General features: G+C 37.2%; 2 protein-coding genes across 2 annotated transcripts; both read left to right on the top strand.

Annotated features, from left to right (window-relative positions):
• Positions 1-632: 632 nt before the first annotated feature.
• zgc:153981 (dual specificity protein phosphatase family protein) lies at positions 633-3,730 on the top strand. Its single transcript, XM_047811959.1, has 3 exons — positions 633-900; positions 1,572-1,789; positions 3,406-3,730. The coding sequence occupies exons 1-3, from the start codon at positions 776-778 to the stop codon at positions 3,615-3,617; spliced, it is 555 nt and encodes a 184-aa protein (XP_047667915.1). The 5' UTR covers positions 633-775; the 3' UTR covers positions 3,618-3,730.
• Positions 3,731-8,307: 4,577 nt separating this feature from the next.
• On the top strand, positions 8,308-10,857 carry dusp13a (dual specificity phosphatase 13a). Its single transcript, XM_047811960.1, has 4 exons — positions 8,308-8,651; positions 9,198-9,326; positions 9,679-9,896; positions 10,024-10,857. Coding segments are annotated over exons 1-4 (570 nt in total). The 5' UTR covers positions 8,308-8,649; the 3' UTR covers positions 10,245-10,857.
• Positions 10,858-12,729: the final 1,872 nt, after the last annotated feature.

Here is a 12,729-nt window from a genome sequence, read left to right as displayed (position 1 = left end):
GCAAAACCCTTAAACGTAAGTATACATTTGAATAAAATGAAAACAAGCCTAAAATACATTATTTGTTGTGTGATTTTTTTCTTTGTTTTATTGTTTCCCTTCTATGAGTCAGATTGGTGTCTAACCGTAGCTTTGTGCAGCTATATATAATTATAATAATAACTATATATAATTAAGACTATAATAACTATAAATATAATTAAGGCTATAATAACTATATATAATTAAGACTATAATAACTATATATAATTATAATAATAACTATATATAACCAAGACTGTAATAACTATATATAATTATAATAATAACTATATATAATTAAGACTATAATAACTATAAATATAATTAAGGCTATAATAACTATATATAATAATAATAATAACTATATATAATCAAGACTATAATAACTATATATAATTATAATAATAACTATATATAATTAAGACTATAATATCTATATATAATGAAGGCTGTAATAACTTTATTGTTCTGACGTTAGACTGAAGATATTGTTAGACTGAGAGCACCAGGAGAGGGCGATGGGGAAATCAGCAGTGGCGATGAGTAAACAGTTCCTCTGCTGTTTCTTTGACAGACTTGTTCTGCACTCGGGATGATTATATATAACACATGACATATCGGATGACAGAACGACGGTGAGCTGCACCTGCTCGCGCGCGTCACACTGTTACAGCACGCGCCGCTCGAGCTCACAGTTCTAACGCCTGCGGTGTAGTGATAGAGCTTCTACACTGTAATCCAACCAGCAATAGAGATGACGTCCCAGAAACATAAACAGGGACTAGCTGAAATCAAAGCATTGGAGAATATTCTGGACGGATGCAAATGTGACCTGTCCACTGTCGATGAAGTCTGGCCGAACTTGTACATCGGGAATGTGTAAGTGTTATATAATAATAATAATAATAATAATAATAATAATAATAATAATAATAATAATAATAATAATAACTGTTACAGCTAACGTTAATGTGTTTGGCTATAAGATACTTAACCACACACCACTTTGAATTTACACAAGAACATTATGCTGAAGGACTTTTATGATTTATGGGTGTACTTATATGTCAGCTCTGATGTGTAGTGCACTGGATAAATCTAAGAGTCAAGTCAAATCAAGTCAAGTAGCTTTTATTGTCATTTCAACCATATATAGCTGTTGCAGTACGCAGTGAAATGAGACAACATTTCTTCAGGACCATGGTGCTACATAAAACAAAAATAGAGCTATAAGGACTTAGTAAGTTAGTCCTAGATACTATCTGTGCAACCTGGTGCAAACAGCACAGGACAAAAAACAAAAAGACAGAAAGACAGTGCAGGACAAAAAATACAAGACAGCACACAAAATACACTACACAAGACAATAATCAAAAACAGCCCTGCCCAGTGTAAATACTGTATGTTCAAACAATATTGCATGTGCAGTAATACTGGAATGAACACATTAGTATTATAGCAGCAGTTACAGGAGGTAATGTAAAGTATTGTGCAAAACAGTAATCAACTGAAATCTGAGATGAATGTAGCTTGGTTTTCTCTTTTTCAAGGGCAATCGCTCAAAACAAAAGTGCTTTAAGGAAGATGGGCATCACTCACATCCTGAACGCGGCTCATGCCAAACAGGGCAGCATAGGAGATGAGAGTTACTACGGTACTGAGTTTGTATATCACGGTATACCAGCAGAAGACTCAGGCAGGTTTGACATCAGTGTGCACTTCCGGTCAGCGTCTGACTTTATACACAAAGCTCTCAAGAAGAAAAACGGTATGAAGTCTTTCCACTCTCAAAATTGTCCTGTTAAACACATACATCTGCTGTTTTCCTAAGCACCAAAAAGTGTTTTGATTTGTTTTATTTATTGTTTTGGAATAGCCCTGTTGTACTTGACAGGTCTTGGACATACATTAGGTTCCAAAATTTGAAAATCTGGGATTATTTTTTTCATAAAATAAAACAATGTTCAACAGGCTTGTCTTGAATATTTGTATTCAAGATTCTGCACTGTTTAAATTTAAAAATGTTTTGATATTGACTATTGTAGCTGATTTGTACTTTGTACAAGGTCAGATTCTCTCATGTCTGATCTCTACTACTAAAGCAGGTGTTCAGATGACATGGACATAGGACCTCTGTACAATCTAAAATGGATCACAATGTTTTGCACAAACTTGTGGAGTCCATGTTAGCTGAAGTACACACTGTCATTAAAGCTATATATATATATATCCCTCTGTGTGTGTGTGTGTGTGTGTGTGTGTGTGTGTGTGTGTGTGTGTGTGTGTGTGTGTGTGTGTGTGTGTTGTATTAAAATAGAAAATAATTAAAAATTGAAGCATTTTCACTAGATGCCCCAGACATTTGGACCCCACTATGGATTTTTGTTCACCAAGGTACAAACAATGTAAATGCAAAAATGAATAGTGATCTTTATGAGATAATTATTATTTTTTTAAATAATCCAATGGGGTCAATTTGCAATCCCAGATCTGGGTACAACATAGATTTATAAAGCATGGATTTTTTAGCAACCATGTTGATTATTTAAACCAAACTGTGGGATTGTCATTTTTACACAGGATGGAATAACCCAAAATGAGGAGACTTAATGTCATAAATGCATATACATAACCATAAATATAATAAATTATGAATTTAACATAATTGTTAACATGTCCTTGGGGAAAAGTTCATGTTATTTATTACTGGAAGCCAAATTAAGTCATCGATCCTCTCAAATAATGTTTGATACAAATTAGTTTGATTAATGCTGGTGAACTTTTTGTCAGCAGGCAAAAACCTGCTGCTAAGCCGAACTACATATTTAAATTATTTGCCAATAATTTCTAAGGAAATATATTTTGGAAAAGTGCAACAAAATTATAAATGAACTTAACCTCCTAAGACCCGAGCTTTGGTTTGGCCTTGCATTTTAGATGCAGTGATGTCCACGTATGTGGACACCAGGTCATAGGAGATTAATGGTGAATGATAAACGTACATTTCTCGTCTCTGTTTTGATTAACACAGTGAAAAATTCCCCAAAAATAATCTTGAAGAAGTGTGCTGTTCCCCATGTCCCCAGTTTCTCACTATCAACCCAATTGGGATCACATTGACCCAACTACCTGCCCCAACAAAATGAATCCAGCAACTAAGCTTTAAAAATAACCCAGCGTTTTTTATAGCGTTCAATTATATTCCTCTACAGTAGCATTTCTCTGGGGTACCACTAGAGTGATATAGAGTGTAAGTGAACATTGTACATGTAACTTGTTCCTCTTTTAATTATACAGACAGAAACACATTTAAGATTATGGTTTTCAAAACACTTTTCATGTTTGCCTGTTTACTACATTGCATTGTGTTTATTTTACCCACAGGAAAAGTGCTTGTGCATTGCATTATGGGGGTGAGTCGCTCATCTACTTTGGTCCTGTCCTACTTAATGTTACGTCAGCATCTATCTCTCCATGCTGCCATCCAACAAGTCATCCAAAGGAGACCGATTTATCCTAACAGGAACTTTCTGGGTCTACTACTTGAGCTCGACACACAACTACAGAGAAAAAGAATGATGTGTCCAATTCTCTGACAGCACATCACTGTCAGACAGACCAGTGTGTTTGTTTGTTTTTCAATAGTTCTTTAGTAAAAAAAAATATATCACCTACTTTATGTAAAAATAGGATGATTAACATTTAAAAACATCTAAATGTGTACAGTATATGCACACATACTTTTACAGTATGTATACTTATATATGTTTTATATGCATTTCCCATGTCCTTGATATTTTCATATTTCATTATGGAAGAAAAAATTCCTCTAAGTAATAAGAAGGTAACAAATACATGTGGCTATGAAAAAGAATCTGGATATTTCACTATACGCCAATGTACAGATTTGACCAATTCCAGAAGACTATCAGGCCTTATTCTTGACGGCAGTTCCATTTCTAGCAGAACAGATATAATGGAGTAATGACCCGTGTGTCCTTGTAATGCTTGGATCACAAGCCTCTCTGCCGCCTAATCCTTAAACCCGCTAAGAGAAAAAATGTCAAAAGAAGGGTGCCTTCAGGCTGGCTGGCAATACTCTGGGATGTTATGACTACAGCTCCCATGTTGAAGCACCAAACTGTGGAAGGAAGTCTGCTTCCTGGTGAGGACATGTTTGAAGTATCTTTAGTTACTGCTTTTATCCTGGGCTGTGATGGATTCAGAGTCTGCTCTGGGAATACTGGATAGCAGAAAGGAAATCACTCAAGATAAGAGGCCAGTCCACTACAGAATCTACACACACACATTCACAAGTAGGGGAAATTTAGAAACAGCAACTCACCTGTCAGTGTGGTTTTGGTAGAAAAAATAAATTGCCACCTTGCTGTCTTTAATCAAGCAGCTAGAATTTATTCAATCATACAAAAGACTCTAAATTATTAGAGACATGCTGTGGTAAAGGAGTATGAGAAAATGAAGCCATTATATAGGTTATATTTCATTGCATATTGTTAAGGGCTTATACATTGTGGTTGTATCATTATCCTCTATTTATTTGTCATTATTCATATAAGGGATTCAGAATAAAGCAGCAGTATTCAGTCTTTCTCCAGGCTTTCATTCGAGCCAAATAAATTCCTCAGAGTAGTCATTTGTGGACCAAGATCAAGATTAGGCAGGTAGAATGTTTCTGGATAGTTCGAGCCACACTGAAGATCCCTGTTCTTGAGACTTGTGTATGAAATACACATTGTTGGGGAAAAAAAACATTAGGATCCATTATTGTTGTAATTTATTTTAATCCTGAAACTAATTTGCAATGTTTTTATTTGTACTTCATGGCAATTTAATTCATTCTTTAAATAATGTGTTTAACCAATAATTGAAGACAGACCATTGAATCGGTGTCAGTTAACAGTTGCAAAAATGTTTGTGAACCCAGTTTTAAGATCAGTATTTTGGACTGATATGTGACAGATAGTGATGGAGGGATGAATGAAATTTTGATGAATGCTTTTAAAGAGTTACAGTCATTGATTTGAATAAAGTAACAGATTTCTCTCTGCTCTCTTTCCAAAGGAGTCACATTTCTACTGTTGTACAAACCAAGGGACAAAAGGTTGTTTACACAATCTGAGACTGAAATATCGTTTGTAAAATAAAGCAATGCTGTAAGGAATATGATTCATCTGGCTTTGTTGTTAGGATTAAGCATAAGAGCATTCACATCCCTGTTTTCCTGACTGTAATGTAATATTTTCTTTCATAATGGGAGTACATTAATAGGCTATTAGAGTCAACATCAAGGTGGAAGATAAACTGTAATATATTTAACACAGGCACTCATATCCTGTTGGATGCATGCTGTTTGCGAAATGATCCTTGTAAGAAACAGTGGCCTCAAACAGGCTTGATAATGAAATTAGTTCTTCCTGTTGGAGACGGTGACTCCATTCTGGAGTCCATCACCAGGCCTGCAGTAATCCTCAGGAGAAATATGTCTCCTAATGGGCTTTTATAATCTGTTCCCCTGAGGACTGTAATCCACAGGCGGCTGTCACAATATGAAGCAGAAATGAACACTCAGTTAAGTGGGATTTTCAGCACCATGAAGTACTTACAGTGGAGTAGTTGTGAGTTTAAATGCCGGAGAGATTCGGTTTTCTGGTTTTTGTGCAATATAATATCCAATGAATTTATTTTTAGTTTCTTTATCATTAACGTTTTGGATATCTCATAATATATTCTCTCTGAAGATGCTGTTTGGTGCAAATGTGTGTTAGTGAATGCAGTTTTCAGCTTTTAGGTTACAAATCATTTATCAATAATGAGTAGAATGTATCTTGGCATCTCTGACACTGCATAACTCCTGTGCATATTCCACATTAAAATGATCACTGTCTCAACCACTGCTCCTTGTATTACTGTCTATCTTCAGCAGAGGGCGACACTTCACTATAAACCAGATGTGAGTCAAATGTCTTTTATAATAAGCAGAAGGCAAATGAAGGGCATGTACTGTAAGTGCCTAATGTCTTTTAATTCTTCTTCCAGTCTTGGAAGTAAATCTTTCAGGATCTGTTGGTGTGTTCAGTCACAGTCTACACACACTTGTTATAGGTTTTTGTCAAGTTTATAGTGATTTCTAAATAACATGTTTTTATGACTAGCTGTACCGTACTCTTGTCAAATATGACCTTGACAGGAATATACAGCTTAGCATAGTTAAAAAAAAAAAAGTCAGCTTATTTAAAATGTTTAAAAAGTATTGATTGGATCCTTGACTCAGTATATAAAGGAAAAAACCACTCTGAGAGACTTGCATATAAATATTTAGAATCAATATTGGATTTAATGTTTTTTTTTTAATAATTATTATTATTTTAATGCCCTTCATTAAAATTCTTGTGAACTGTTTTCACTTTGGCTAAGAGCTTCACAAAAAACTTCAACTTTTATGCTAATAACGCTGTCAATGTCATCATGCTCATCATCTCATAGAACGCTAGCTAGCCAGGCCATGTCTCTGGAGTGACTGGTGACTGGTGAAGTCTGCACTATTTCTAAACTGAATTTCTCATTAATATGACATGGGAGAATTGTGACTGGGAAAAGACCCTCTTTCATTTTTACTAGCTAATAGTGAAAGATGACCTTTATCCATTATGTCTGAGATCAGTGATAACTCTTTTCTCCCATTAAAATGTCATTGTAACTGCACTAGCATGTTAGAGCAACCCAACCACAGATTCTGTCATGACTAGCAAAAATATAGTACTAACAAATTATCAGAAGTATTGTTTAGCACATTATATCAATATTAACATATTTAATGTGTTTCAGAATTAAATATTTAGTTAAAACTAAATGCAAACCAACAGAAGCAGCAGGTGTATGTTTCACTCCATGCTTCTGGAGTGTGATTGGGTAATATTAAATAGAATCAGATGACACAAGGCACGAAGCCAGACACACACCAGTCATCAGATACACATCTCCTTTAGGGAACATCTGACTTCACTTCCTGATTATTTCCCTGGCATTCTTTGAATGCTGCAAATCAGAGTAGAGTCTGAGAAGTCAGGGAGCGAGGAGAAGACAGTAAGTGCACTGAGGCATCAGCTCCTAGGCTAAGGTTTCTTCCCTGGATCACCTCAGAGAAGAAGAATACACCAAAAGGGCTCTAATCATGGCGATAATCTCATTTTAGCTGGCAGTATATATTTTCTGCTTTTTTAATTACAAATATATAAATTAGTTTATTGCTGCTTGTTCTTTTATCTTAGTATACATCCACCTTTTAATGTAGAAAAATTAAACAAATCAACATTCAACATATTTTGGTTTTCATTTGGTTAAATGAAATTAATTTTTTCCTTTTTGACCAAGAGAAAGTAAATATTTGAATATTGTAATTTTACAGTTTCTACATTACATTATTTTATTGAATTTACATTAAAACATAGAGACAAAAAAACAGTTATAAATAACATTAGATTACAAATAAATTATTTATCCTCATTAACCTCTTTATACAGTTCACAGAGTCACAGATCTGGATCCTAGATCTATAAGCCTATATGGGAACACTGGACACGAGACAAGATTATATACTTTGGTTTGAATGCCTGGAGCTCAGGATTAAACTAGTGACCCTGGAGACCATGATGCTCCCTGCTGCACAATGACACCCTTTAATTATAAATGTAATAATAATTTACTATTTAATAAGTTGCTCTGCTGCCCTCTGCTGTTGATGAATACTATTTCCTGAGTGTCACTGTGCAATAATAGATACACATCAATAGTACCAGCCATTAAGATAAGTGACCCATAAATACTTTCTATGGGTTTATGGGATAAATACTGCTTGGATATAACGTGTATATACACAAAGCTGCTAAACATTACAATGCCACAAATAATAAATAAATAAAAAGATAGTACAATTATCATATTGACTGTTTAACATATTGTGTTACAATCCAAGCAGATCCTGAACAGAAACAGGTTGGTGTGGCTTTCACACCCAGGCTGTTAATTCCCTTTTATTGACTTCATAAAGTTGTAATTACTGCAGACCTTCAAGCCTCCTGCACTGGCAGACAAAGCTGCTCGTGCTAACAGCAGGTGAAAAACACAGCTGTTAATGAGAACTATTTATCCCAACTGCTTAATTTGGGAAACCCTGCAATAACACAAGGATAAATAAAGGTGTATAATATACTAATGTATGGTCTAAAAGTTCCATACAAAAACTCCCATAAAGCTTAAGCACAACCAGCCTTCAGTCAGACATTTTGGCAGCAAGACAAGTTTTACTGTGTATATTCTGCACATATTCATGATCCCAGACACACTCACAGAGTTTTACATGCTAACACTAACATCACTGGATGAAGGCAGAAAGAGAAAGAGTGCTTACAAGGTTTCTAAAATCAAACCAGGCTGCCTGCTAAGAACTGCAAGGGGCTTTTGTTGCCAGGGAGGTTTATAATTATCCACCATTTAAAAAAGGAAGCTGCCTCCAGAGGCATATCTGCGGACTGGCTGTCGACGACGTCCCTGACCAAGGAGAAAAGAGCTGATGACCTGAGAGAAGAGAAAAGGGACTAAAGCTGAAAAATGTAAGTTCAATCAGGTTGAGATTTTTTCAGCTCCAGAAAACTTTTAAAGAGGCCAAGCTGCGTGAAACACATAAGTTTTTTTTTGCGTCCACATTTTCCTCTCTGTACAAACTGTAAAAGCAATCCGAATATGAACACATTTAATGAATCTTGAGTGCTCTCAATTTACTTTGACGCTGTTGAGCATTGAGTGTCACCAAACACTCAGCCTCTTTGTAACAGACATATTTCACAAGTCTTGGCCTCAGGTTGGCTTAACCAGTCTGAAAATGTTAGTTGAATGTAAATGTGCCTTAGTGCAGAAATCCAGAATGTTAGCAGGTAGACAGCAGGCCAAACTGGGGAATGTAGTTTGTCATGTTACTTAGGAAATAACTCATGGTGACATAAGGTGCAATAAACCAAAAACACACAACTTTATCACTGTATATTTAACCAACACCTCTAGTACACATGCTCAATGAATTTTTGCATCTATTAACATTAATACACTAAAACCTTAAAAGCCCAAGTGGAAATATAAATCAGTGTATATTTTTATACTAGGTTGTCTCTTAAGGAGCTCTGCGCCTATGAAACACCATCCGTTGCTGAACTGCAGGACTTCCTGTTGGCTGACAGGCACCCCACTGGACATGTCAACCAAGTGTGGCCCAATGTGTACATTGGCAATGAGTACGTACCAGGCAGCAGGCCGACCATTCATAAGTCAAATTCGTGGAGCAACAGGCTGCTGAGCACACAGCTGAATACATGTGTGTTTAGTGTCACATAGGGCTATGAGTCAGCTGCTTTACAGACATGTTTGCACAGACTTGTAGAAGATTAGCTCCCAGTTCACTCCTTCTTAAGATGTTGAAAAATGAATAGGACCAAAGCATCAGTATAAAACGTTTGTGTCAAGAGGTATAGTAAAAGTAAATGTGGTGTTGCAGTGTGCTCCTTTGCTTCTCCTAGTAAAATCAGTGTGATTACTGACCATTCCAAATCTGTCCCACTGGAAAATAGGTTTGTATTTTGCCTGCAGAGTTGCAGCCCGTGACAAGTCAATGCTGTACAGCATGGGGATCACCCACATAGTCAATGCAGCCAGCGGCCCCCCTCATGTAAACACCGGACCTCGCTTCTACAGAGACATGGCTGTAGATTATTATGAGGTGGTGGCCGACGATTCCACAGATTTCATCATGAGTGTTTTCTTCTACCCAACAGCGAGATTTATACATGCCGCCTTGTCCAATAAAGGCAAGTTAAGCAGTTACTGCATAAAATAGATTCATAAAATTCATTTCCAAATCAGGTGTCACATCACCATTTCACACCATTTCACACCATAGATAAAGCCTTTTATTTACTACTCTTTCCGTTTCAGGGAAAGTGTTTGTGCATTGCTTGATGGGAGTCAGCCGCTCGGCCACACTCGTCTTGGCCTTTCTTATGATCTGTGAGCAGTTGACCTTAAAGGAGGCAGCACGAGTTGTTCGCCAACACAGAGATATTTGCCCCAACCCTGGCTTTCTTAATCAACTCCGTCACCTCGACATGAGCCTCGTGCGCGAAAGGAAGAGGAAGCTTGAAGCTTTCAAGCTATAAATACAAAGTTCACAATTCAACAATGTGACAAAGTCTATTCCAAAAGTATGTACCCTCCAGCTTTCAGGCCTGATGTTTTGATCCATGGCAACAACTCATTTAGGCATTTAGCAATATTCCTTTCATGACGGTAGCAAAGTGGATATAGGAGGGACAATTGAAGCCTTTGCCCATAAATAGTTATTAACTTCCACAGACTGCAGGGTTGCAAAATAAATGGCAGGTTTGTTTTAATTCCTTCCAGATGGCACATGCTTTGAACTTGTTCCAAAAGGAGCCTATGAGCATGTGTTGTTTTTTTTTAAAACTCTTGTGAAATGAGATGGTTGTGGCCTGCTTTTTATCGTATGAAGGTGGAACAGGAGAAACATGCATGGCTGGATGTCTTGAAGTCCTGATCCCCTGCAGAGACTCTCTAATGGGTATCATATGCTCTAATATGTTTATAGGTTCCACACAAAACAATGCGATTTGATCCACTGATTTTAGCCACGTACTGGGTAAAAACAGTAAAGCTTTCTTTCTGAATGACTGCATTAATAAAATAGATCGTATGCACTCAACGTTCACTTTGATAGTAACACCTGTCCAAGAAGAGTAGAATGTGTTTTATTGTAAAATGAATAAATAAACAAGTCTGTTATACCAATAATGCACACAGAGGACTGCAGCAGAATTTCAAAGTTAATTACATTGTAAACCCAGTCTAATCAAACACACACACACCCACACACCCACACACCCACACACCCACACACCCACACACCCACACACAGACACACAGACACACAGACACACAGACAGGCAGACAGGCAGACAGACAGACACACACACACACACACACACACACACACACACACCCACCATTTCAATATGTGGTTTTCAGTTTCACAGTTAAGATCTGTTTCTGAAGCTCTACACGCCAGACGCAGTATGAGACAGCATCTATATCTGACTTGTGGTGTCTGCTGTGGACAAACAGCCTGCCTTCCAGGCCTGTCAGTCATGTTTGGCACAGTGAGGGTGGAGGGGATGACTGAATTATGGCCTATCACACAGTGTTTTAGTGTTCATCCAACCCTGTGCAAACAAACACATCTGAGCGTTAGGACTGTCCAGGAAAGCACCACAGAACTCCCACAGACATATTCATAGACAAATAAACACACAGCCATTACAAGCTGAGAGAAGCAGGAAACTGGTTTGACATGACCATATGAAAATAAATACAGTAAATACAGTCATCTTCAGACTCATGAAAATGTATAACATATGCAGTGAGTGGTCTTTCACGCTCAAAAAAGGAGACATATACTTGTACTGAAGTTTACTTGAGGAGTGCAAAAGTAGTGCATTTCAAATTTATTGGCACATTTAATCCTTCCTGAAGCCTCCCTTTGAGCACTGACCTTCGAAATGTACAACCTTTGCAAATTTAATAACAACTTCTTGTAGTGGTGTGAAATAGTTAATTAAAAATCTTAACAAACCAAACAAATGGCGAATTCAGAAAGCATGATCTTTGTCCCACACCATCCTCCTCTGTGTGTAGGGCTGGCATGGAGAGTTATCCATGTTCATGAATGATAATGATTTGGGGAAACTGGGAATAAGGGTTAACTGCTTTTCAGCTGGCAGCACAGCAGGTAGTGTTTCTGTTTCAGAGCTCCACATGCCCCGATTTGATCCTGAGCCTGGATTAGTGTCTCTGCATAGTTCTGAGTGATCTCCCTATGTCATGTCTGTGTGGGTTTCCTCCCACCTACAAAAAACAACATTTTATATTGGATGTATTGGATATGCTGAATTGGCCCTAGGTGTGTGTGTGTGTGTGTGTGTGTGCGTGTGTGTGTGTGTGTGTGTGTACCACACTGGAAATACACTGGACAGGCATCCAATTCAAGGTGTGGTCCAGCCTTGTGTTCATAATTCCTGTTATAAGCTCCAGTTCCACAATAACCCTAATTAGGATAAAGGGTTAACTCAAGAATGAACAAATGTATTTGAACTTTATTTCAGTGTGAGAAACAATAAAGCACAACTAGGATTAAAAAAAAAAACCTCTGTAATTACTGTACACTGTGTCTGATAAAGGCACCGACTGTGAACTGAAGATCACACACTCTGTTAATTCAGCTGATGGGATCTTACACATCATGTCTCTTTAGGCTGGGTAATTGCTGGCTCATCCAAAGTATTTCCACTCCAGCAGCCAAAGCTGTCATTAAACAAACTGGAAAGTCTGACATATGTGACTTTCAACATGCCTCTAAATCTATCGTGATTAGACAGCCGAGTAAGACAGTGTGATTGAGCAATAAGCTATTTTGGTATGTGTAAAAGAACATGAGCTCATTCTCAATATATTTTTCCTGTCATATATAGGCCAACTTGCTGTCATCTTTCCTCATGATGTGTTAGCGCCTCACCCGTTACATCACTGTCGAAAAAGAACAGAGCATTCTGCCAAGCTTTCTGGAAGAGG

Source organism: Tachysurus fulvidraco, chromosome 4 (assembly GCF_022655615.1).
Source record: "Tachysurus fulvidraco isolate hzauxx_2018 chromosome 4, HZAU_PFXX_2.0, whole genome shotgun sequence".
Lineage (NCBI taxonomy): Eukaryota > Metazoa > Chordata > Actinopteri > Siluriformes > Bagridae > Tachysurus > Tachysurus fulvidraco.
Note: the sequence above shows the minus strand (reverse complement) of the source record. Positions and strands in the feature narration are given on the sequence as shown.